The sequence below is a fragment of the Panthera tigris genome, chromosome E3, assembly GCF_018350195.1.
Source record: "Panthera tigris isolate Pti1 chromosome E3, P.tigris_Pti1_mat1.1, whole genome shotgun sequence".
NCBI classification, from domain to species: Eukaryota; Metazoa; Chordata; class Mammalia; order Carnivora; family Felidae; genus Panthera; species Panthera tigris.
The window spans coordinates 34,048,611-34,073,579 of record NC_056675.1 but is presented as its reverse complement, the minus strand read 5'-3'; the positions used below and the strand labels follow the sequence as shown (position 1 = coordinate 34,073,579).

The following is a 24,969-nucleotide window of genomic DNA, read 5'->3' as shown; positions in this document are numbered from 1 at the left end:
GACCGAGGCACTCGGCCTCGCCTCTTCCACAACCCATCGGCCGCCCTCCCTCCTTTGCAACATTGCCGTCTGCCTCCAAGCCAGCTTTACAGGGTTCACTTCCCTGCAACTGACAAAACGGACCTTTGAGTACACAGAAGCCACACATTTCAAAACATTATCACCCACCCAGCTATTTCTATTTTTACATCACCCTTAGAGCCAAAGCAAGCCACCGCAAAGAAAATCCTCAGGACTTGTGTATGGAAAACATCTACAAGGGTTCGAAATGTCGGCAGCCAAGTGCAAACAGGGTTGGCCCTGGGTAAAAGCCTTGGTTATTAGAGAAGAAAACAGACAAACAAACCAACCCTCAGCTGTTCTTAACACCAGTTTTCAGGAAAACCCCACCACCAAAGGGGCATTTTCTCCTCCAAGTTTTGACTTTACCAGGCTGTTGAGAAGCGAGCCACCACGACCGACCGACTCTGTTCCGGAGGGTTCTGGACCGAGCTCTGATTTTAAACAAAGACCCGCCCTTCTCCCACCCCCACCCCGACCCACCCCCTAAACGACCACGGCTGTGAACTGTCTGCTAAATTGAGGGTAGGAGGAGAGAGGATTCAGCTGAGCACGGCATGGCCGAGGGGAGGGCTCAGGGCTCCTGGGGAAACTCTTTTCCCAGGCACCCAGTTGGGATTCTTCCCGCTGCAAAGGCACCAAAGACCCCCGCTCTCGTGCCGTGCCCCCCCCCCCCCCCCGCCCGGTGAGGCCGGCTCCCCTAGAACAAACCAAACAGACCAAGAGAAAAGTTCCCGCTTTGCTGAGGGCCAAACACAGACACAAGGAGGGTAGGCGCAGGTGGGAAACGCATAGGGCCTCCCGTCAGCCCCCGGGGCGGGCTGGATCTGGGGATTCTGAGCCTCCAGCCCAGGGGCACAAGGACTCTGTGGGCTGGGGAAGCGCCCACCTGACCCACCCCCGGGGCTGGGGTTGGACCATCCACTCAGCCACCAGCGGGCACCCCTCCTTTTTCCATGCTTTTAATGCTTTTCAGATGGTGAGAGGCTGTTGGAACGGTCCGAGGCTGCGCTGGTGGCCGAGAGCACGCCAGTGTCTGTCCCCATCGCCCCTTCCTCCGGAAGATGCTTGAAAGGGACCGTGCTCCCCGCTCTGAAGCCCCATCTCCAGCGGTAGACCGTCATCTGCAGTTTGGTTCTGCCTCCTCCTCCCCCCCAGAGTCTCCCTCGAGCCCAGGAGAAGGGATGCTTCCGGCATCTCCTAGGAGCTGACGACGTGGCCGGACCAGGTCTCGTGCTTGGTGCCCGGGGCCAGATGGGTGATGACCACCTCCACGGCCTGCAGCTTCTCGTTCTTGGGGGGGATGGAGCACATCTTATAGGTGACCTCGTCGCCTTCCACGGGGACATACTCCCCCTCCACGCTGTGGGGGCAGGGAGACAGCGTTCAGCGCCCAGCGCCCACAAAACCCTCACTCAGTTCCGTGCCGCACCCAGGACCCCAGCCCGAGCTTTCGGAGCACCTGCCCCTCCTGCCCTGCCACCAGGGAGCCACCGTGTCTCTGCACGACCAGGTCCCCCCAGCCTCCCCGCACGCTGAGGCCCAGACCGAGCTCTGCCTCTGCAGGAGCTCCTACTGTCCATCGCATGGGTGTCACGGGCCTGTGGACACAAGAGCAGGGAGAGCCGGTCTGGGCCAGAGAGAGAACAAGGCCGTCTGCGTCACGGTTGAGAGCCACCCTGGTCCCAGGGGAGCCCCGGAACCCCAGCTGCGTGCGTCTCTGCCCTCCCGCTTCCCAGACACCCAGCAAGCCCGAAGGCAAGTCCCTTCCGTGCTGAACGCGAGTTCCAGGAGGGTCCCCTCCCTGTGACCGTACTCCCTATGGGACACAAGTCACCATCTCACCCACCCTGGTGAGGTGCCCATGCTGATGCCCCCCCGAGGACACCTCCAGCAAGAGGAAAATCCCCTTCAGATCCTGGAACTGGCTTGCCTTGAGGGAAAGCGCACGTGGCCAACGGTGCTTCCCTCTTTGGTCGGGCCACCAGGATGCCGCACGTCCATCTCTCTGACTCGCCCCCGCCCCCGCCCCCGCCCCCGCCCCCGCCCCCGGTTTTCCTTACTGATTTTTCATGGTGCACTGCGAATATCCTTGTAAACCACTACAGATCCCTTCCGGAAAGAGGCGACATGAAGACACATTTTCACAGCCACATACGCATTCACGCACCCATCAGATGCGTGGCTTTAACACCCTTCTGCTGTCTGTACTCTCCGGGAGCCTGTGCGAGGCCTGACGTGTAAGGACTTTGGGGGGGCAAGAGGTAAAGGAGGGATAATTCTCCCCTCACAACAGACATTTGCAACGGTACCCTATCTCCAAAAATGGGGTGTTTATATATTGCCCGGTCTGCCGTGTGGCGTAGGACTCGGCCTGCCACAGACTAAAAGATTGGGGGTGCAGAGGCCAAAGAACGGGGCCGGGGCAAGGCGGTGCCCGATTCGGTCCCCACATAGCTGAAGGCTGACTGGGGGAGGGAGCGAAGCACGGGCCGCTGGATGCTTTCCAGCCTCAAGGCCGCGGACGTGCGGGCCCCGCCTGAGCCTCCCAAGGGTTTCCAGACACTCAGGAAGGAAGGACGTCAGTGAGCAAGTCGCAGGAGAAAGGGTCCAGCTCCAAACTTCCTTCCTGGAGCAGAGGGGCTGGGCAGCCCCCAGCCTCACTGAGCGGCTCCCCCAAGGCAGGCAGGAAGTCAGACTCTGGGTCACACGCACTCCACAGCTCAGTGACACCCCTCCCATCCACCGGACCCATCCCATGGTTCTCAACGGTCTCTCCCTCTCTCCCTCTGTCTCGCTCTCCGTCACATACACGTGCAGACTGTCACCTGCAGCCTCCCACAACGCCCCACCCCCGAACAGTCACACACAGGTCACAGGCAGAGGCTCACGCCCTCACACGCAGCGCCCGTCAGTCACACACTCCCCCTGCCTCCTTGCCCAGCCCCAAACCGCCCAAACCAGCCCTGACTCACTCAGAAATGTGCAGGAAGATGTCGGGGCCACCATCGGCCGGGGTAATGAAGCCGTGGCCCTTGGATCGACAGAAGCATTTGCAGACTCCTTTGTAGACAGGACCTTGCGAAGCCCGCACCGTCCTGAAAGAGGGGGGAAAGTGTGAGTGGGGGCCCCTACCAGCCCTCCAGAACAGCCACCCACTCTCCTGAGGCATACCCAGCTCATCCCAGTGCCCCCTTAAAAGCCGTGCCCCGGATAGTAACCAGGGCCATTATGTACAGCTGTGCAGGTTGTGCACTGCACAACTCTGGGAGCCATTCACAAAGACTCTAATAAGAGTGACTCTCTGATGACCCCAGCAAATTTTCTCAGGCCTCAGTTTCTCTATCCAAAAAGCAGGTTAGACTAAAAGCTCTCCGAGCATCCCTCTGAAGACTATTAGTGACGGCAGCAGCCTCTACAACTTGGGCCTGAGATCTACAGCTCCCAGGCACTGTGCAGGTCCTTTGCAGCACTGTGCCCCAACCTGCTGCTGTCCCCATTTTGCAGCTGAGGAAGTCAAGGTCCCACAAAGGAAGAGGCTTGTGCGTGGTTAAAACCCATTGATTTAAGACCCCAGTGATTTCCTACTTGTTATGAACCCCAGCCTGCCACAGGCTCAAGGGGCCTGGGGCATTGTCCTCCAGAGTTTACAGGGTGCCTCACCAGTCCTTACCCCAACCCAAGTCTCCCCATGTGACAGACCAGGACAGTGAGTCACAGAGATGGTCAGATACAACGACTCTGGCCCTGGGCAGGAGGCTAGCCCGAGACTCACGCCGAGAAGGTCCTCGTCCGGCGGGTGGGCAGCGGGCTCGGGACCACGTTGCCCCGGAGAGGGGACGGTGACCGATCTCGGGCCCGCTGGCTGTCCAGCAGCCCGACCGAAGCCTGGTGTGTTGGGGGCTGTGGCGGTGGAGGTGGCTCAGATGACATGGCTGACCTAGGAAGACACCGAGGGCTCTCAGGGGCTCATGCCCTGCAAGGGGGGACCCCGGATGCAGCCCACCCCCGTGTCTGACCGTCTCCCATCGGAGACCCACATTCTCGGCTGCGCAACGCAGGCGCGAGGCTCACTCGGCGTGGAGGTCACCTTATCCGGCAGCAGGCCAGGCTCGCCCCAGCTGGGTCAGGTGCCTCCTCGGCTCCCGCGGCAGCCGCGGCCTCCCTCGGGCATCACTCTGCCAGGAAATGCCTGCTCGCCCCACATCACGGATGCCATCAGTCCCCTCTGTGCCCCCGGGAGGCAGCACAGACCCCGGCACACTCAGGGCACTTAGTCAATACTCGTGAAAGGGAGGGAAGGAAGGGGGCGGGGAGGGAGGCAGGGCAGGCGGGCAGGGATCCTTTACTGCCAGCTACCTAGGTCACACTCCAGCTACTCAACAGCCTTGACCTGCTAAGTCAAGCACTTAGCCAGGCACTGTGGTTCCGGAAGGCGGAGGTAAAAGAGGGCAGAGCACACAGCATTCCCCCGAGAAACTCTGGACACACACCCGAGAGGCAGAGACCCCAGGTCTTGATCCCCCAGGGGCCGTCACAAGCTTGCATCTAGGACAGTGGGCCTGAGGGACCCTCAGTGGCAGGACCATCGCCAAGACAGCCATATCCACCAGGCGCTCAGTCAGTTTGCACCCTGCCTGGGTCACTGGCCGCCAGGAACTCCAGTTCCCTCAGTGACCCTTAACATGTATCAGAGGTGGGATCAGACCCGGCTGGGGTCTGGGGGGAGCGGACTCTGGCACTTTTGCCAAGAGCAGGACGTGGCCGTTGCACTGAACACGTGACCGACTGCCAAGGCACCCGCGCTACCTCGGCCTGGGCTCAAGGTCACCAGGAAAGAAAGCAAAGCTCAGGAGCCAGAGGAGCTTGGGTAAGTCCTTTCCGCTCTCTGGGACCAATTTCCCCATCTGCAAAGTGGGGCGGCCGAGTGGGCGTCCCCCGGCACCTGCAGAGGACACAAACCAGACAGAGCAGGGCCCCGTGGCAGGGATGGCAGGGGAAGCCCGAACTCCTACTTCACCCAGGCACGCCACAGTGGGACGGAAGCAGGGCCGACGGGCTTATGCGGCTCACACAGGGTTTTCACACCGAAAACATCCCAACCCAGGCTTCCCACTACTCTTGGAAAAACAAAACTCGAAGCTCTGACAACCTCGAACCCCCGTTCGCCACCCCTGCTTCCCTCATTTATACGGACTCAGTGGCCCCAGAGCACTGGGGTTTTAACCTACATCACCCAGCAGAGCTGCCTCTGCCCGCAACCCAAACCCCCCAAGGAACAGGCCTGGTTCCTCCCCCCAACCTGTCGCCCTCCCCCTGAGTCTCCCCTCAGTCCCCCACACAGCCGTCTGGCCTTAGTTCTGCCTGGCTGGGAAAGGAGAAGGCCGGCTGCCTGCCTGGAGGAAGTGACACAGTTACCTCCTGACCCTTCTCTCAGCTGCAGCCACCGCCAAGGAGGACCGGGGAGCCCCCACCTCATGCAGGCCCCGGCTGCTCGGCTGGGGGGTCAGGGCTCCAGCACCACCCACCAATACAGGTCATAGAGTCCTGGAATGTTCCAACGCTTGGGGTTCTGGGAAGGGTGCTGACCCAGAGAAGGGAGCACCTTGCCCAGGCCTCCCAGGACAGCAGATGGGACACCAGGGGGAGGGAACAGCCCTCTCTTCTTCCGTCCAGTCTCCTTCTCCTCCTCTGGAGTCAGGCACATCTGACCTCACACCGCGGCCATGAAGTTGAAATGAAATACTACACGCTAAGCACTCAGCACACTATCTACCCAGAACAAGTGAGCAGGGCCTATCAGCTAGGACTGTTATAAATGCCATCATAAGGTCATTCAACAAACAGGTGATCAGTGTCAGGCCCTAGTTCATGGCACTAGAGACACAGGGCCTGAGTCTGGAGTCAGAGAATAAACAGGTAAATAGACACATGAATGAGATCGCTACAGATTCCCAGAAGGGCTGGTAAGAAATACACAGGGAGACAGAGTACCAGGGTGGAGATGATTCTCTAATGAGGGGAAAGCTGGGTCCTGAACAGTAGAGTCAACCTTTCAAAAAGAGAGGGAGGCTCTTCCAGGCAGACAGAACAGCCTATGCAAAGGCCCTGTGGTTGGCAAGAGCCCACCCAGGTGTGGCTGAAGGCCAGCAAGGGGGCAGTGTGGTGGGCACCAGGGACAGAGAGCCGGGAGAGGGCCGGCTGAGGAACTACAGGGATCAACAACATCGTGTGCGTCTTCCTCTCCTCACACCCATCTGTCCATCTGTCAGTCCCATGCCCCTTACCATACCCACCTCCCCCTGAATTAATGCAACAGGCTCAAATTAGGGGCCCCTTTCTCTCCATCCCAGCATCCCCGAATCCCCAAATACACCCAACCCTCAGAGATGCCAAGAGCAGCCCACAGCCTTGGCGGGCAAGGAACCTGAGGGCTGCACAGGGTCCCTCCACGTCCCTAGGGCCCAGAGCTGGGGCCGGCACAGAGCACGATTCTCTCCTTAAATTCTTGTTTTGTTTTGTTTTAATTTTAATTTTAATTTTAATTTTGAGAGAGAGAGGGAAAGCGTGAACGGGAGGGGCAGAGAAAGAGGGAGAGAGAATTCCAAGCAAGCTCTGTGCGGTCAGCACAGAGCCCAATGCGGGGCTCGAACCCACAAACCATGATATCATGACCTAAGCCGAAATCAAGACTCAGATGCTTAACCTCCTGACCCACCCAGGCGCCCCGAGCAGGGCTCCCTTCTCAACCAGCCCCAGAACCAGGAGCATCGGCTGGCGGCCACTGTGCGCTCGGTGTGCTCCAGCTGGCACGGTCCAGCGGGGGTGGGGACCGTCCAGAAACCGGGATGGAGGGGTGCGGGGAGACCCCGGGGCCTTCACCACCCCCTGCCTGCCTCTCTCCGGCCATCTGAGCTGGAGGAGAGCAGCTGGGGCCTGGCCAGGAGCCAGCCCACCCCCAGGGCCCAGCAGTGAATGGCCTCTGTGTGGGGGAGGTCGGGTCAGAGTCCAGCTGTAAGGAAAACAGCTGGGGGAGGGGGCAGCCAGTCACCCAGGAGCCAACCCAGCAGCCGCTGCTGCCCCCCCAAGCACAGATGGGGAGAGGGGTCCCGAAGCCCGGCCCCACACCCCCCAGCACAGCCCAGGGCGGGAGGAGGCAGGGCCGCGCTCTGTGACCAGCGCCCTCCGCGAGCAGCCCACACACTCAACTCCCCCCAGCAGAAGCAGGGTGCAGACAGGTGCCCGAAGCTCAGACCTGGGATGGGCCTCCGACCTGCAGCAAACTCGGACCAACGTCCCTCCTGCCAAGGCACGTCACAGCCACTGTGCTGTGTGCACGTGTATATGTGTATATGCACACGTATATGTGTGTACACACACACGGGCATGTCACTGCCTGTGTGTGCACACTAGTGGACCAGCGGGGGCCGCACGTGCCCCCCTACTCCCCGAGCACACTGGCCACTTAGGGCATCAGAGGAACGGGGCACCCGAGGACGAGGACGGACGAAGGCTGCATCCTTTCCAAGTAACAGTTACTGGGCCCCCCACTAGCACAGGAAATGGAAACCAGGACAGCTAATTCCTGCCCACGGGAGCTTGGGCTCAGGGACTGGAGCCCCACAACCACCAGGACAAGAAGAGTGTGCTGCAACCGGGAAGTGCTCACAGCACTTGACGCATCACAGCTCATTCATCTCCATTTCACTGATGGCAAAACCGAGGCACAAAGTGTCCAGTAACTTGCCTGGGGCCCCCAGCTAGTAAGTAAACTAGTGAAACCCACAGTATGTGGGACAGTGAAAATGTTATGGAGAAAAAGCAAGCAGGGGAGGGGGGCGGGAATGAGGGTTTGCATTTCAAAGCAGGTGGTCTGGGGGGGGTGCTCCCCTCCCACTCCCCCCCCCCCATCAGCTCCGGCCCCAGGTCCTCAACAATGCTCAGCCAGGGGAGGGGGGACCCAGGGTCTAGAGGTGAGGGAGTCAGGAAGCCACGCCCACCCTGGCTGCCCTCAGGGAGGGGTATGTCAGCAAGGCCTCCAACCAGATCCCAGGAAAGGGTGGAGCAGGGGGCCTCAACCCAAAATAGCCTGGGAATTTTCCACAGGCCGGGCAGGTCCTCCTCTTAGGTTGTCAGAGTTCAGCCAGGCACCAGAATCGGGCCTTCCCAACCCGCCCCCCATCAACCCCCTCACGTATCTGGGGGCTCCAGATAACCCTACATTAGCCCCCACCTCCTGCCCTCTTGCCCTGAGAACCCAGCAACCCATCAAGGATGAGTCAGTCTTAAGCCAAAGAGCGGGGTGCTTAGTCCAGGGAGTGGAGCCGTGGCAGTGTTTTCAACCATTCACAGTTTAGTGAGAGGGAGTTCGCAATTCATTTCCCAAGGCTCCATTCTTGGTAGCTTTCACACATCTGAGGGTAGGAAGGTGGAGATGTGGGGGAGCAAGACCTGGGTCCAAGTGGCATGCTTCGTTCTGTGTGGCTCTTGGCAAAGCCAGACCACACCAAGCTTACACCGGAAAGCCTTGTGTGGGTTTCTGGCTGGGGGGAGGCAGACACCCAGCTGCAGGGCCAGGCCACTGCTGCCGCGTGGGGAGGGCTCCAAACTAGTCCACACAAAAGGAAGGGGGCAGGGCACTGGGGCCAGGCGGAGTAGATGCGTCCCCACGTCCCCGCACAACAGGGGGAGGTGCTTTTATCATCCCCATTTTACAGGTGGGGAAACTAAGGCACAGAGAGGTGCTCACACTTTAGTGTCCCCACAAGTCTCTGGGGAGGGGGACAAAATGCAGAATCTGATTCTGAAGGTCGAGGATGGGGCCCGAGACTCTGGAATTCAAAAGTGCTCCCGGTGAGCCAGGTGCCACTGGTCCACAGAAGGCACAGGAACCCCAGAGTTGGGGGGGCTGACGACCTGCCCACCCTCACAGCCAGTGGGTGGCAGGGCCCTGGCTGGAACCAGGTGGGTGAACGGGAAACTGGGGGCGGAAAGGGGTGAGGTTCTAGATGAGTCAGCCAGTTACTCCTTTGTCAGCCCAGGTTCCTCCTTTGTAAACTGAGGCTGAGACCCGGGGACTCCCCTCCAGAGCTCCAGTCCAGCTGGGCCCCAACGTGGGGGAACTGAGGGGCAGGTCAGCTCGGCTGAGGCCCGACAGAAGGGTCCCAGGAAGCAAGAGAGGCCCCAGGAGGGGGCCTGAGGCTGGCCTCCGCCACATTCCCTTCCATTGTTCGGGAGAGAGAGCTCCCGCGGGGGAGGGAGAGGATGGAGGGGATGCAGGGGAGGGGCGGGGGAGGCAAGGGGAGCTGTAGGGGAGGGGCGGGGAGTGCGGCCGGGGGGCAGGGACGGCCTCTGCTGGAGCGCCAGCAAGCGCCCGGGGCCAAAAGAGCTGGCTGCAAAGACAAACACAAACAAGGCGGAGGGTGCCGCCCGCCCGCGGAGAGACGCGGCCCCGGAGTCCCCTCCAGGCCGCGCCCCTCCGGGAACTGCTCTCCCGCACTCCCCCCGCCCCCCACCCCCGCCGGGGGCCCCAGAGTGCCGGGAAGAGGCCGGAAACCCGAAGGACCGGCGGCCCCTCCAGCATTGCCCGCCCCACCCAGGAGCACCCCGACGGCCTCGGCAGGACCAGCACCCCCCACCCCGGAGAAGGTCCCCCAGCGCCGCGCCGCGCCCCGCCCCCACCCCCGGGCCCGCCCCAGCTCGTAACCAGAACCCCATCACCCCCAGGTCACGTATTCCCACACGGCATCCTTGCCTCCACCCCACCAGCCAGCGGCTAAGGCTGCCGACCCGAGTCTCGGCCTGACTCTACTCTTTGCTTGCTCCCCTATGTGACCCCTGGCGAGAGACCTCACCGCTCCATGCCTCAGTTTCTTTATTTGTCAAACGGGAGAGTAATGCAGCACCCCAGGCCCGCGAACGTGGCGCAGACGGTGCCAGCTACAAACGGCTCAGCCAACAATAGTTGAGTCGCTAATGGTGAAACTGTCAGGCATGGGGCGACCTAGAATAATCCCTCCCATTCCAGTCCCTGCTGATGGCACACAAACGAAAAGCCCTGACTCTGCCACTCCACGGGACAAAGGAAGACCGTCCGCCTCCCAGGAGAACGCACCCTCAGCCGTGCCCCAGGGCCCCCAGGGCCCCGCTGGGTCTGGCTCAGCTCCACGACGCTACAGGACCCAGCTCTTGCCCTGGAGAGGCTCCGGCGCCACTTGGGGGAGGTGGGGGCGGGAGGGCAGACAGGCGAGCACTGAGAGCCCGCGGTCACCAAGGCCGCCCCGAGAGCAGGAGCGCAGATGGGGAGGGCCCTGGCCGAAAACCGGCGGAGGGCGGGGTGGGGGGGTGGGGGGAGGGGGCTCTGCGTTGAGTCTTAAAATGATCACTTCAAGACAATGGGGCGGGGAGCTCATTCCTGGCAGGGGAACTTGCAGGGGCAAAGGCCCTGGGGAAGGAAGGTCGCGGTGGTGGGTACCAGAAAGTCCTGTGGACAAGTTTGGGACTTAGACAATTAGGGCCATGAGCCCGTGATTTCAAGCCAGGGGGGTGATTTGAACCGATGGTTTTTACAAGTTCCCTATGGCTTCCGAGTGACCAAAGGGCAGGAGGAGCAAGAATGGAGACAGGGACAGAGAAATATCACAAAAGCAAGTAAAAAATACGACGGTAGCCGACATTTCTCCCGGGACTGGGTTAGCCTCCTCCTTCTACTCTCTCGCACCCCGTTATGAGAGGGAGAAGTTATACCGCCGGTCTACAGGTGGGGAGACTGAGGCTCCGGGAGGCCTCCTAGTTGGAGACAGCTCCACCAGGGGGAACCGAGGCCCTGCGTGGAACCGGCTGATCCCCGATCCGCCCACTCCACACACACATCCACTCCCAACCCCAGAGAAGACGTGGGGACCGGGGGCTTCCTTTTAAAAAATCAAAATACGACGTTGTATTTCCGGCCTGCAAACGGGCGGCCGGCGGGGCCTGCGGGCAGGGAGCCTGTGGGCGCGGGTGAAGTTCTTCTGCTCCGCCCAGAGGCCCCCCATCCGGGCGCAAACGCTCCGCGAGCGGCCGGCGGCTCCTCCTCCCCTAGATGCGGCCAATCGCACGGCGCCAGGGCGGCTCCCCCCGACCGCCCCCGCCTGGAGGGCTGGGGTCCCCCCCCCCGCCCTCCCCGCCCCGCCCGGCTGGGAGTCGGCGCCCCCTCCCCGTGCCGCGCCCCGCTCCGGTCCGCGGGTCCCCCACCCACGCTCCAGCCCACAGGAGAAGGAGGGGGAGGCGTTCACTGCACGCCGCGAGCGCTGCCCGACGCCAGCCCCCAATCCCTCCCGCTGCTGCCACACCCGCCCCTTCCCGGGCATGAGTAACCTGCTTTCCCCAAACAGGCCGCGGCGGCCGGGCATTTCCTGGGGGCCCAGAGACCCAGCCCGGAGCCCCCTGCCGGCGGCCTGGAAGACCCTGCACGAGGGGCCTGAATGCGGGCCGCGGCCGCAAGGAGGCCGAGGCCGCGTCCCGGCGGCTCCTGGGGCCCCGGGGTGGGCACCCCGCCACACCCCTTCTGGGGGGCCCGGAAGAGCTCCCTACCTGCGACCCGCTCCGCTCCGCCGGCTGCTCGGCTCCGACTGCAAGAGGCTCGCTGGGGAGGGGGCGTGTTCCGCGGGGCTGGCCCGCCGAGGCTCCGCCTCCACAAGCTCCCAGCCAATGGGAGCCGGGGCGCCGGACGGCCAGGGGGCGGGGCGCGCGGGGCCAGCCCCGACGGGACCTTTGTGTCCGCCCGCGGGACTGGCGGGAGCGCGGCCCCTCGTCCCGCGCGGGAGCCGGGAGGATGCCCGCCCGTGCTGCACCTACGGTCGGAACATTCCCCTGAAAAGTGGAGGTCCCGTTCAGGTCCCTCCCCTAACAACCCGCGGCAGGTCCGGGCCTAGCTGACCTCTGCTCCAGGATCCGCCAGGCCCGCGGCGCCTCCGTTTCAGCGGAGAAAAAGAGCTCCAGGAACGATGAGAAGGAATAAAAAGAGAGGTAGAACGGAAGGGAGGAAAAGAAAGGGGGGAAAAAAAGGGGAAACCGTTCATTTGTTCTCTTGTTTTGTTCTTAATTTGCATTCCCTCCTTGAGTCCTCTGTGTCTGCAGAAAATTGACAATACTCTCCTTTTACAGGAGAGGAAACTGAGGCATGGAGCTGGGTGACCACACCCCGTCCCCTGCCTGGCCACTGCAAGTCCCTGCGAGAGGAGCCCCTAAAAGCCAGCCCAGCCCTGGACCGTGGCTCAGGTTGGTGGAGGGGCAGGGAGGAAACCCCTTAACTGTCCTGGGCCTATAGTCCCAGGGCTGGAAGTGGCACGTGGGTCCCTGCTGGAGCCCACCAGCTCTGCTTGCCTCTCAATCTCTCCCTCTCTCTCCCTCTTTTCCCCTCCCCACGTGCAAAGACACCACTGAGGACACAGCAAGAATACAGCTGTCCCCAAGCCAGGAAGAGGGTCCTCCACCAGGAACCAAATCTCGGGCATTCTGAACTTGGACTTCCCAGGTTCCAAAAACGTGAGAAGTCACTTTCTGTTGCTTACGCCACCCAGTCTGGTGTTTTGTTATGGCATCAGGAACAGCCTTTTCCTCCTCAACTAACCACAGAATATTTTTAATTTTTATTTTTTTAAGTTTATTTATTTATTTTGAGAGAGAAACACCACCATTGGGGGAGGGGCAGAGAGGGGAGAGAGAGAGAGAGAGAAAGAATCCCAAGCAGGCTCAGCACTGTCGGTGCACAGCCTGATCCAGGGCTCAAACTCAAGAACGGGAGGTCATGACCTGAACCAAAACCAAGCGTTGGACACTTAACCAACTGAGTCCCCCGGGCACCCCAGCCTCGGAGAATCCCACACCTGAGTTTGGTGCAGTTCCCGTCTGCAGTCATTCACTGGGGTATCATCGGTGCCAGGCCTCCGTTTGCGGTGCTGAGCATCCAGAGTAAAAAGTGCCCACCTAGGGGCGCCTGGGTGGCGCAGTCGGTTAAGCGTCCGACTTCAGCCAGGTCACGATCTTGCGGTCTGTGAGTTCGAGCCCCACGTCAGGCTCTGGGCTGATGGCTCGGAGCCTGGAGCCTATTTCCGATTCTGTGTCTCCCTCTCTCTCTGCCCCTCCCCTGTTCATGCTCTGTCTCTCTCTGTCCCAAAAATAAATTAAAAAAAAAAAAAAAAAAAAACGTTGGAAAAAAAAAAAAAAGTGCCCACCCAGTTCCCGCCCTGGATGGCAGGCAGGTTGATAAGGTAGGGTGTCAGGTGGTGGGCTGGATAAGCATCCCTGGCTCAGTGAGTGCCCTGCCCTTGGCCCTATCAGAGAAGACGGGTCCGTGGAGAAATTCTTTCTCCCAACTTGCCACAGCTTGAGCTTCCTGCAACCAGAGACATCAGCCCACTATCATGGCCGCATCTCATGGCACTGGCCTAGTGGCCAGACTTCAGCCAGCAGCAGATGAGAAGATCTGGCCTAACTTTTCCACCCAATAAAGACCAATCATCTGTCCAGCCATGTGACAAATAGTTATTGCACATGAGCTGTGTTCTAAGCCCTAGACTAAACAAAACTCATGTTGGTCCTGTCCTGCCACCCCCCGTCCCCCAGAGGGTTACAGTCTAATTAGGGGAAGCAGATGTTAAACCAGTAATCACAATGGTATAAAGTCCCGCTGTATCCATAGCAGGGACAGCATCATGCTGGAGAAGCCAGGAGAGTCTTCTCTGGAAAGTGCTGGTTGACCTGGGGTCTTCTGGAAGACCAGGAATTGAATAGACAAAGGAAAGGACATTCCTGAGAAAGGTTAGCACACGTGCAAAGGCCCTGAGACAGGAGTGTGGTGGGGCTAGGACACGAGAAGCGACGTGGACAGAAGTGATATGGCCAGAGCCAGAGGGGGCTAAGTGGATGGGTCTCAATTACAGAGCTTCACTTTAAGAGTGACAGCAGCCTGGTAAGGTCTAAAAGCAGGGATGAGAGGGAGACTCCTCCCCCCAAAGTATAACTGTCCACCCATCTGCCCCCCATTCCTTCCCACCATGACTTGGTCCTCTACTGTCTCACCAGAAGCAGTGGCCTCCTCCCCTGCCTTATGCCTCCCCTAATATCTGTGACCTCGCTTGTTTTCTGTGCAGCAGCCAGAGTGAGCTTTCAAAAGTATAAATCTGACTGTTGCTAAAAAAAAAAATTATTTCTGACCCTTGCTGAAATGGTAAGACGGACTTTGTTCAGCACTGTCGCGATAGGGACAGGGGCCCCTGCAGTGGGGTTTGCATTCAGGGAGAGAGATGGGGCTCACGTCCACATACAGGGAGGAGAAGATGTGTAGCCACAGAGCAGGGTCCGGGAGTGCGAGACTGCTGGGAGGAAATAGCAGGGGGAAGGGGGGGCTCTGGCTAAGCTGGCCTGGCAGGATTCTTGCGGAAGACATGGGTGGTCACACATCCCCTGGGAGGAGGCAGGGGATGAGGAATTTGGTCAGACCTAGAGGGCAGGGAATTCTGGCTAAACCAACTTGTCAGGATTCTTGCCAAAACTGGACTCTTACAGGGACAGAGTGGGAAGCTCCAGCTTGTGCCCAGGCGAGCCGAAGGCTCAGAGGAGCCCAACTAAAGTCTGGTCAGGGAGAGACTCTCTGTCACCAGGTCGTCCTGCCCCTGCTCAAAACCCTTCAGTGACTCCCTGTTGCCCTTTTAATGAGACCCAGACTCATGTGCTGTAGCACTTAGGATTGACTTAACATAAGAAAACTCCAGTAAGGAGCATCACCAAGTTGGAGGCACACGTGTCATGGAAAAGACGACGGCAGGGGATACGTCTGGGGTGGATACAGCAGGTCTGGAGGCCCTAAGGATTGGGTCCCCACATGCTTTAACTCTCAGCAGGTCCCCTCTCTTGGCACCTCGGTTTTTTCATCTGTAAAATGGGGACAATGTCAGCACGTCTCTCAAGGTTGCCGTGTTAAAGTGAGAGAGTGCATGAATGCTTAGGCACGTTGTGAGAATTATTTTTTTAATGGTTTTTAAATGTTTATTTTGAGAGAGTGATAGCGAATGGGGGAGGGGTGGAGAGAGAGAGAGAGAGAGAATCCCAAGCACTGTCAGCACAGAGCCCGACGTGAGGCTCAAACTCACAAACCGGGAGATAATCGCCTGAGCCAAAATCAAGATGCTTAACCAACTGAGCTACCCAGGCGTGCCTAAATGTTTGTTTATTTGAGAGAGTGAGAGAGTGCACAGGAGTGGGGGAGGAGCAGAGAGAAAGAGAATCCCAAACAGGCTCCGTGCTGTCAGCGCAGAGCCCAACGTGGGGCTCAGTCTCATGAGCCACGAGGTCATGACCTGAGCCGAAATCAAGAGTCCGACGCTCAACCGACTGAGCCACCCAGGCGCCCCCAGAGAATTATTATGATTATTGTTACTTGCTTTTTAAAACACCACTTGCTTAAATCTAGGTGTCGCCCTTAGCAATGACCACAGCCACCCAGTTCTGCCCCCTACAATGTGCCAGGCACACTGGACACCTTCAACTCTGAAGACCAGCACAGGTTGACTTCTGAAACCCTCGTCACAACCCAGAAGAACACGCTCTGGGGACGGGGAAATGAGGCTCAGGTCAGCAATGCGACTTACCCAAGATCATGCAGCAATACCTGGACAGGCCAAGATTTGGACATTGCTGTGTCACACCCCAAGGTGCTCCTTCCCTAGGTGACTTAGACTGAAGTCTCCTCCCCAGGATGTGTCGCCCCAGTCTGCGTCCCCAAGAGGGGCCTCCCCGGGCTAGAGCAGGGATGGGAACACCAGCTCCTCCCTGCCTGGTGCTCTTTGTGTCTTTTGGGCCACCACTTTCTGGAGAGTCACTTCCCCGTTCTTGGTCTGCCTCCAGCCACTGCCCCTCTGTGCAGGAGCCCCAGGAGGTCTCATAACATGCATTGGATCTCAGCACTCCCTGCCCAAGCTCTGCTCACTCCACTGCGGCCCTAATGGGCCCCCAGGGCCTTTGCACATGCTGTTCCCTCAGCTGGGAACAGTCTTACCCCACATCTTCCCATGCTGCCTCTTTCTAGTCATTATGCCTCAGAAGAGGTGCCCACCTCTGCCCACCCTGAACCAAATGTGGTACCCGCTAAAATGTGAGCTTTCCAGGGCAGGTACCTTATCTGCGTCCCATGGTTTTTTATGTCTGACTTATAGTAGGTGCTCAATAAACACGTTGAAGAAACAGGGGCAGCTGCCATGTGATGGGAGGGAACAAGATGTGTCCAGGATGAGGGGCCTGACAGATAACTCGATTTCCCCTTGTGTAAAATGGCACCAGGAGAGCCTAGAGTGGAGAAGGGGTTGGGTGGGGCACCCAGGGAAGGGACTGAGCCCCTCAGGCAGCTCTTGAGGCTGAAAGCACGAGGTCCAAGTAGGCTGGCCAAGCCCGCGGGCTGAAGGAGGAAAAGACGGACCCAGGAGCCACCTATGCGGACAGCCCACACACTCGGATACCCAGGCCGCGCACCCCTGCCACCTAGACACACACAGACACCCAGACATGACAAGTCCCACACACAGCCCACCTGAGAGGCAGGGACACACACACACAGATACGTCCACGTGCAAGCCTGCACCACACACACCCTGTGCCGATGAGCACACCCCCTGACCACACGAGACCCACAGCACAGCTACACCAGCACCCCCCACCACACATGCACACACTCCAACACAAGTCCGCACGGATGGAAGGGTGCAGAACCACAGCTCCCGGGGCTCTTCTCCGTCTAGAAAGTCCCCCTCTCCTCCTCCAGGCAGGCCGGGGGGGGGGGGGGGGGGGGGCTCTGTCCCAGAGTTCTGAGGACAGGGGATGGGTGGCAGCCACCAGGGAAGAAGTAACCGTGTCACTCGCTCATCTGGGTCCCCGCTGATCAGTGAGAGGACCTTCGTGGGTGCCCAGGGCACAAGAACCACCCCCCTCCTGCCGCTTTCCTTTCCTCGCCCAAGTAGGGAACGGAGCTTAGGGTGCACCCCACCTCACACTCTTCCAGCCCCCAGCTCACCACAGCCTGGGCAGAAGAGGCGACAGGGAAGTGGCACAGCTGGAAAGTCAGCCCAGAGAGGTTAGGGGGTGACCCAATTTGACCCAGCAAGTCCCCGCCCAGGGCTGCAGGCTCCCCACCACCCAACAGATGGAGTCAGGGGGAGCTCCAGGGAAAGCCCCGCCCCACACTTGCACAAGAGTGACAGTTAGAACTCATTCCTCCAGATTCCTTTCTCGTCACCTCATCACCTCCGAGCCCTTCTGGGAAGAGAGGCTGGGCAGGAAGCAGATGGGGGGAGTCCCATTGCCTTTTTCCTTTAAGCAGCCCCAGCTGCAAAGCCTTATTGCTCAAGAAGATAGCATAGCCCAGAGAGGGGGAGTGAGATGCCCAGGGTCACACAGCGGGGGAGGACCTCAGCGGAGGCAGGGGGTGGGGCTCCCTGGACCCTCAGCTGCCAAAACTCCAGGCTCATATGCTCCTAGGATGGCCTGCCTCCCACCTTGGCTTTTATGACTCTGCTTATTTAATGTATTATTGTCTTGCTTACTAATATTACTAATTGCTAACTCATTGCAAACTTTCAATATGCCAGGCACGGAGCTAAGGACTTCACACAGATTCCTTTCATTCATTCATTTTTCCTGCAACAAATCTCGATTAAGCATCTACTGTGTCCCAGGCACTGTGGTAGGGTCTGGGGGAGACACATGTGAACAAAACTGATGAGGTCTGGGCTCTCACAGAGCTGACATTTTAGGAGCAAAACACAATAATCAAGTAAACTAATACACGAACCTGTTAATTCCAGACAGAGGTAACTGTCGCCAAAATCGAACCATGTTGGGGCGCCTGGGTGGCTCAGCCGGTTGAACATCCGACTTCGGCTCAGGTCATGATCTCACGGCTCCATGAGTTCGAGCCCCGCGTCAGGCTCTGTGCTGACAGCTCAGAGCCTGAAGCCTGCTTCAGATTCTATGTCTCCTTCTCTCTCTGCCCCTCCCCTGCTCACGCTTTGTCTCACTCTGTTTCTCAAAAACAAATGTAAAAAAAAAAAAAATTAAAAATCGACGCGGGTGGACTCGTAAATAGAACAAACAGGGCTGCTGGAGGGGTTGTGGGTGGGGGATGGGCCAAGTGGGTAAAGGGCATAAGGAGGACACTTGTTGGGATGAACACTGGGTGTTACCCACCGGGGATGGATCACTGGAATGTACTCCTGAAATCACTATAGCACCATATGCTAACTAACTTGGATGTCAATTAAAAAAGTAACTGATTAAAATAAATAAATAAAAGTTGAACCAGGTGGTTATGGTAGAGGGTGGCTGGGTGCTCTGGCAGGGGTCCACAGCAGCCTTCCGTGAGGAACGGCTTATGAACTGAGAGTTTGATGATGTTGATGAGCCATGGGGTAGCTCATGGGAAGAGCATTGGGGGGCAGGGCGGGGCAGGAAGGGCAAGCACAAATGCCCCCGGGGCAGGACAGAACAGAACAGAAAGTAGGCATGCACCAAGGATCAGCCAACAAGATGAAACTGTCTCATGAAATTTCCCGAACTCTCTTGGCAGCAAGGGTTATCATCAGACCCACTTTGCAGAGAGATGCAGATGCCCTCCCGGGGTCACACAGCTGCGAGTGACAGAGCCCACACTTTAACCACTTCCTCCTCTATGGCAGGCCTTGTTTTGGAGATGCAAAGTTTGGAACCAGACAAACACCAGTTGTCCGAGAGCCCTGAGTCTAGTGGAGAAGTGATCCCCACAGAGAGGTCCCCGAGGAGCCCAGCCAGGCCTCCGGGCTCCCCTGTGGGACCCTGTGTATCCGTGCCAGCTCCACCACAGCCTTCTGTGTGGCCTCGGCTGGCCTCAGGCCCTCTCTCATGCTCGTCTCTCCTTCCAGCCTGGTCTGGACAGGAGCTCGCGGCACCGGAGCAGCCTCGGGGGGCACCCCACAAGCCCCAGATCCTGGCCCCAGAGATCCAGAGGGAGGAAGCCAGGCTGACTCGTGCAACCTGGTGCTGCCCCCTGGTGGTGGTGGCCGCAATGCGCCCCCCTCCCCCCGCCCTCCCCCCTCCTCCCGAGAGCACTGCCCCTCAGCTGCCTCGCTGATTGACCCTCAAGAGGGCCCCAGCCCGGATCCCAACCCTGCGGGAGGGACACCGCCGGCCTCAAAATTCCCAGAGAAGGAGGCTGTCCCCAACCCCATCCGGAGATGTGTAACCTCAACTCTATACACAGACTCTGTTTCTTGGGGTGGAATATCCAGAGGATTTTAAGTCACGTGGGGTGGGCTGGGTGACTAGAGCACACAGCTCGTTCATTCATTCGTTCGTTCATTCGTTCGTTCATTCGCACATTCAACCTATATTAATTGAGCACCTTCTGCGTGCCGGGTGCTGGGGGATGCAGCAAACATCAAATCTCAGATGCCAATACATACAGGGGTGTGGACAGGCTCTGGGATGTGCCCCCGACCCTGCCCCGGAGCACAGGAGAGGTGACGGTGGGCTGTCACCAAGTGGAGGCAAAGGAGACCAGGCACCTGGGCAGGTGGCCCAGGAACTGGAGGTTTCAAGAATCTCGGGTGTTGGTGCCACAGGTACTGGTAAGAGAGCAAGAGAGAGGCATTAAGTGTCCCACTTTGGCTCAGGTCACGATCTCACCGTTTGTGAGTCTGAGCCCCGCGTCCGGCTCTGGGCTGACAGTTCAGAGCCTGGGACCTGCTTTGGATTCTGTGTCCCCCTCTTGCTCTGCCCCTCCCCCGCTTGCGCTCTGTCTCTCTCTCTCTCTCAAAAATAAACATAAAATAAAATAAAATAGAAAATACAATAAAATAAAGTAGAATAAAGTAGTTGGAGTTCTTTTACAGTCTGGATACCTGTACTGCAAATATTGTCTTCCTGCCTGTGGCTAAGCATTTTTTCTTCCCCTTTTGAAGAGCCGGTGCTTTGATGAAGCGGGTCTTTCAAGTTTTCCCTTTATGGCTTGTGCTCTGTGTCCCGTGGAAGAAATCTTGATATACAGTCACATTTGTTTGTTTTCCGTTGCTTTCCGTTTTTCGGTGTTGCTTTTTTCTTTTGCCTGTGCTTCCTTTTACACTAGTAACAATAATGATATAGTTCCAAAGTCAAACCTATAAAGCAAGGCTTATTTAAAGAGAAAGTGCTTCCACCCCATCTCCCTCAACATCAACCTTTAGTTTTAAAAAAAATTGTTCCGGGGCACCTGAGTGGCTCAGTCCGTTAAGAGTCCAACTTTGGCTCAGGTCATGATCTCGCAGTTCACGAGTTTGAGCCCCACGTCGGGCTCTGTGCTGACAGCTCGGAGCCTGGAGCCTGCTTCAGATTCTGCGTCTCCTCTCTCTGCCCTTCCCCCGCTAGCTCTGTCTCTGTCTCTCAAAAATAAATAAACATTAAACAAACAAAAAAAGAATCGGGGTGCCTGCATGGCTCAGTTGGTTAAGTGTCCAACTTCGGCACAGGTCATGAACTCGTGGTTTGTATGTTCGAGCCCCGAGTCAGGCCCTGTGCTGACAGCTCAGAGCCTGAAGCCTGCTTCAGATTCTGTGTCTCCTTCTGTCTCTGCCCCTCCTCTGCTCACACTCTGTCTCTCATTCTCTCAAAAATAAATAAACATTAAGAAAATTTTTTTTCAAAGAATTTAAAAAATCGCTCCTTTACTTCATCTTGGAAATTATATACATCCTTTCCCATTTCTTTTTTTTTTTTTTAATGTTTATTTACTTTTGAGAAAGAGAGCACGAGCAGGGGAGGGGCAGAGAGAGAGGGAGACACAGAATCCGAAGCGGGCTCCAGGCTCTGAGCTGTCAGCACAGAGCCCGACACGGGCCTTGACCTCAACAATTGGGAGATCGTGACCTGAGCCAAAGTCGGACGCTTAATGGACTGAGCCACCAGGTGCAGCCCAGCCTAGATTCATATTTTTAAGGCTCCAGATTGGTCCCCACGCCCCCGCCCTCAAGAACCCAGGGCTGGTTTCGGCTCAACCCGAGAAGGACAGTGGGAGAAGGGTTGCCTCCAAAGGGTCCTCAGGCTGGGCCACGGGAGGGTCCCCCCTCCTCCTGCAGGGAGGGCATACAGAGCCCACACCTCTGGCCCCTGTGAGGATGCACATCACAATGGCTGTTCCACCTGAGCCAGGCCCTGGGAGAGGCACCAGGCAGGCAGGCACTCTGGCCCAAGGGCACCCAGGCCTCGCCATGGGGACTCCAGATAAGCACTCTGCTGCTCAGAGCTTGGAACCCGCCGCTGCTGGGATACCGTTGCTGGAACAAAACACGTCCAGGACACCAAGATGGAACCATTCCCAGGGTGAGAGTTCCCCCCCCCGCCGCCATCCCGGTGACCAGTTGACTTTGGCGCCCATGGGAAGCAGGAGAGGAGACTGGGGGTCCCCTTGCCTGGCTGGGGGCTGAATCCAGTACTCCACCGTCACGTCCTGCTGTCCCCCACCAACTGGGGGACTGTGTGACCCAATGGGGACAAATCGGGGCCTCCCGACATCCTGTGCCCTCTCTTAAAGTGTTAAAAAGAAGCCAAGAAAGAAGCCGAATGACTCTCTGGTATCCGGTGCGGCCTGTCCCTCCCATCCCCTGCCCCACCCCCGTGGCCAGACACAACCCAGACTGGATGGGGCGGCAGGGTGGGGGGGTCCCAGCTCTGCTGATGAGGTTTGGGCCAAGTCACCAATCTCTCTGGATCCGTTTTCCGTCTGGAAAACGGCTGAGAGGATTAAGGGATGGTCGGTGTAGGGCTGACGGCTGCTAACTCGGCTGGGTCGGGTGAGTGTCAACCAGGCAGCGGGCAGCTCCAGGCCGCATACTTCTTTTCTGGCCTTGAGTTTCCTCACCTGTAAAATGGGTACTAAAACCAGCCTCAGGTGGGACACCTGGGGGCACCGGATGGGTATGAAATCTCTTCCTGTTCCCAAGAGTCTAGACTTGAGGGCAAAAAACGGAGAGCGGCTTCCTCTTTCCTGGCCGCCCCCATTGTGGGAAGAGGCACGGGGTGGGGGTGGGGGATCCCAGGCAGCTCCAATTATGCCACGAGGCCCCTCACCTGGGAGGGGCAGGTCCCCATGGTTCCCCATAGAGACACATGTGGACCCCCATCCGTTGACCACAGTCATTACGATTATGGGGCTCTCATCCGCCCACCTCCCAGACCACACACTGGGCTTCCAGATCCCAGAATTCCCTGTCCAGACAGCCTTGCACCTGACTCCAGGGCTGGCATAGGGCTCACCACTGGGAGCTGGGGTTGGGGTGGGGGTGGGGGTGGGAGCAAGCTGCACGTGCACACGGCGTGACAGTCCCCTTGTGGGGCAGGAGGGAATGAAGGCTGGGAGGAATGCGAGGGCGCTGTGGCCCCAACTGTCCTTCCGGGATGGAGCAAATGAAGCGCTGCCACTCTTGGAGCCTTGGAGCTCCTTCCTCCTTGGGAGGTGGGCATCCTCAATTCACATACCTGCTTGCTGGGGGACCTCAGGCAAGTTGGTTAACCTCTCTGAGCCTAGTGTCCACATCTGCAAAATTGGAGTAATACCACACGGTTACCTCCCTGGTGTTTTCACCAGAATCCATGGAGCCAGGTGTGTAAAACGTCTGACACAGAGTCTGACACGTAAACAACAAATGCTCGATGTTTTGTTTCTTTTAAAGAGATCATGGGCCCCGTGCTCTTTTTACGTCCTCAGTTTCCTGGTACTGCCTCCCGGAAGAGCTTTCATTCTAGGACGTGAGGACACAATTGGGGTCCGAAACGTCTGTGTTCAAACCTCAGCTGCTCCATCTATGCTACGCAAGCCTTGGCATTCGTTCCTCCAGGCCTTGGCTTTCCCTCCTGTAAAATGGGTGATACCCTCAGGCTGGCAGGCTGGCCACCTTGTCAGCTCAGCGCCTGGCAAGTGGCGGGACTTTGGGTCTGAGGCTGTGTTTCCTTCCTCTCTCCCAAAGAGCCTCCTCGTCCTCGTCCCCCTCCTCCTCCTGGTCCTTGGCCTCCAAGAGTTCAAAGGCCCCCTCCAATATATGTCCAAGGCCCCCCGGCCATTCACCCGGGTGAGTACCTCTGTTCCTTCCCCTTCGGTTTTCCTGGGCTCAGGCTGCCCTTCCCCACTCTTCGAGATTCTGCCCCAACAGCACCTCCTCTGAAAGTCCTTCTCCGCTGCCCCCCCGGGAGCCGTGTGACCCCCCCAGGGCTGGCCACAGCCCCTCCTCTCCAACATGAAATGAGTGGCGCAGGGGCTGGTCTGCAGTGGGCACTCAGGGCAGGCTCGTGGGGCAAACCCCCTGGACTCCGCAGTGCGAGGCACCGGCCGCAACCAGAGAAGCGGAAGGTGGCCCCTGCCCAGGGTAGGGCCTGGGCTTCAGGGGGTTTTTACACAACCCCGTTAAGGAATGCAGAATACTCGAGAAAGGTCTCAAAGGGTCAGGAGCTGCAGGGTTGTTCTGCACATTCCCAGTGGGCAGAATGGAAAGGCCCGTAGGGACACCCATTCTAGCCACAGAGCTTTCCTTAGCTCCGTGCTAAACTGGGGATTCTGCATCCCGCACATCGGGGCTCCGTCCATTCCAAATCCCAGCACCCCTCACCCACCCGGGACCCCAGAGGGATCAAGGCCTGCGAGGCCCCTAAGTCCCTCCTCACGGCTGCAGACCAGACCCTGAGCCTTTGGCCAGGACACTAAAACTCGTGGGAATTGTTTTCTTAACCACAAACTCAGCCACCACCCAAGCCCCCCTTTCTCCGCACACCCGAGACTGCAGACGTGGTTGCAGGGCTTAGATATCTAAACACATTTTTTGGCCCCGCTGTACAAACGCGAGAGGACGACACAAGAACGCCAGCAGGTAGATTCTGGATTGTACCGTCTTCACCAGGGCATCAAAGCTTTTGACTGAGAGCATCCAACAGACGCCCCTAAAAGGGGCTGGATGAGTATGCTATCCTGGGTAGCTCGCTGAGCTGAAGGGGCCCAGTTTAAACCTAGAGATGCTTCCAAATTCCCTGGGTCTCTCCTGACCAGCAAGAGGCCCCTGAGCCCTGCAGGCCAGCAGGAGCAGGGGTGGGGGAAACGGGGTAGGGAGAGGGAGCTGGAGCCCACCCTGGGGTCTTGGGTGTACAGGGGAGCACGGAGAGGCTGCAGGAGTGCCAGGAGAGGGCCACGGTCTGAGTTGCGCCGCGCCCCCCGCCCCCCCCTCCCCCCCCCCGTCCCCAGCTCTGTTCACCAGAATGCCTAGGATGGGCCCTGCCATCCCGGTACAGTCCATATGTCACTACTGTGGGAACCGCATTGTAACAGTGACCACCCCGGTCCCAGGGGTTCTCACCTGGCTGCTGTGTACAGGTCTTTTTGTGTTTGGGTGAGTGGCCTCCTGGGGGGTGGGGGTGGGGGGCCCGGGCATCAGCGGGGGCGGGGCCTGCTGGGCTTGGGGGACGGGGCGCGGGGAGGGGGGCGCCGGCCCACACCCCGCTGCTCCTGAGGCTGCAGGTGCTTCCTGGGCTGCTGCTTCCTCCCCTTCTGTATGGACAGCTTGATGGACGTGAAGCACACGTGCCCCGTGTGCCAGCAAGAGCTCTTCTGCTACCACCGCCTGTGAAGGTCCACCAAATAAACGTCCACCGAGTGACTTCTGCCTGCTCACGTCTGTCCTGCTGGGGTCCCTCCTGGCCCAGGGAGGGGGTGAAGGCGCCTGCCCTCTGTCCTCCTGGCACAGCTAGGGGGCTGGGTCAGCATTGGACACATGAATGAATCGTGGGGAGCGGGACTCCCCACACCAGCTTCTCAGGCTCCCTGCCTGCCATTCTGACCCCTCAGAGACCTCGGCGTGGTACCTCCTGCTCTCCTGGCCCCTTCCCCTC

At 58.6% G+C, this 24,969-nt stretch overlaps 2 protein-coding genes and 2 long non-coding RNA genes across 9 annotated transcripts; 2 read left to right on the top strand and 2 right to left on the bottom strand.

Annotated features, from left to right (window-relative positions):
- Positions 1–1,006: 1,006 nt before the first annotated feature.
- Positions 1,007–11,677, bottom strand: CARHSP1 (calcium regulated heat stable protein 1). 3 transcript variants are annotated; one of them, XM_042971042.1, is made up of 4 exons: positions 11,635–11,677; positions 3,836–4,000; positions 3,036–3,158; positions 1,007–1,423 (listed from the first exon to the last, which is right to left on the bottom strand). In XM_042971042.1, the coding sequence occupies exons 2-4, from the start codon at positions 3,991–3,993 to the stop codon at positions 1,261–1,263; spliced, it is 444 nt and encodes a 147-aa protein (XP_042826976.1). In that variant the 5' UTR covers positions 3,994–4,000; positions 11,635–11,677; the 3' UTR covers positions 1,007–1,260. The 3 variants fall into 3 exon arrangements, with proteins under 3 accessions (XP_042826976.1, XP_007076950.1, XP_042826975.1); XM_007076888.3 differs by lacking the exon at positions 11,635–11,677 and adding an exon at positions 5,479–5,587; XM_042971041.1 differs by lacking the exon at positions 11,635–11,677 and adding an exon at positions 4,101–4,200.
- A 178-nt stretch (positions 11,678–11,855) lies between these two features.
- LOC102969911 lies at positions 11,856–16,805 on the top strand. Its single transcript, XR_444239.3, has 4 exons — positions 11,856–12,069; positions 12,208–12,321; positions 12,477–12,588; positions 15,515–16,805. It is a non-coding gene; the product is annotated as an uncharacterized LOC102969911 (long non-coding RNA).
- Positions 16,806–19,613: 2,808 nt separating this feature from the next.
- On the bottom strand, positions 19,614–21,278 carry LOC122234577. The gene is made up of 3 exons (XR_006212412.1): positions 21,199–21,278; positions 19,968–20,187; positions 19,614–19,691 (listed from the first exon to the last, which is right to left on the bottom strand). It is a non-coding gene; the product is annotated as an uncharacterized LOC122234577 (long non-coding RNA).
- On the top strand, positions 21,216–24,737 carry LITAFD (LITAF domain containing). Of its 4 annotated transcripts, none has more exons than XM_042971511.1 (4): positions 21,216–21,420; positions 23,064–23,165; positions 24,326–24,470; positions 24,641–24,737. In XM_042971511.1, exons 1-4 carry the CDS (start codon positions 21,216–21,218, stop codon positions 24,705–24,707), a joined length of 519 nt encoding a protein of 172 aa, XP_042827445.1. In that variant the 3' UTR covers positions 24,708–24,737. The 4 variants fall into 4 exon arrangements, with proteins under 4 accessions (XP_042827445.1, XP_042827444.1, XP_042827447.1 ...); XM_042971510.1 differs by having other exon boundaries at positions 24,599–24,737; XM_042971513.1 differs by lacking the exon at positions 21,216–21,420 and adding an exon at positions 21,429–21,671 and having other exon boundaries at positions 24,599–24,737.
- Positions 24,738–24,969: the final 232 nt, after the last annotated feature.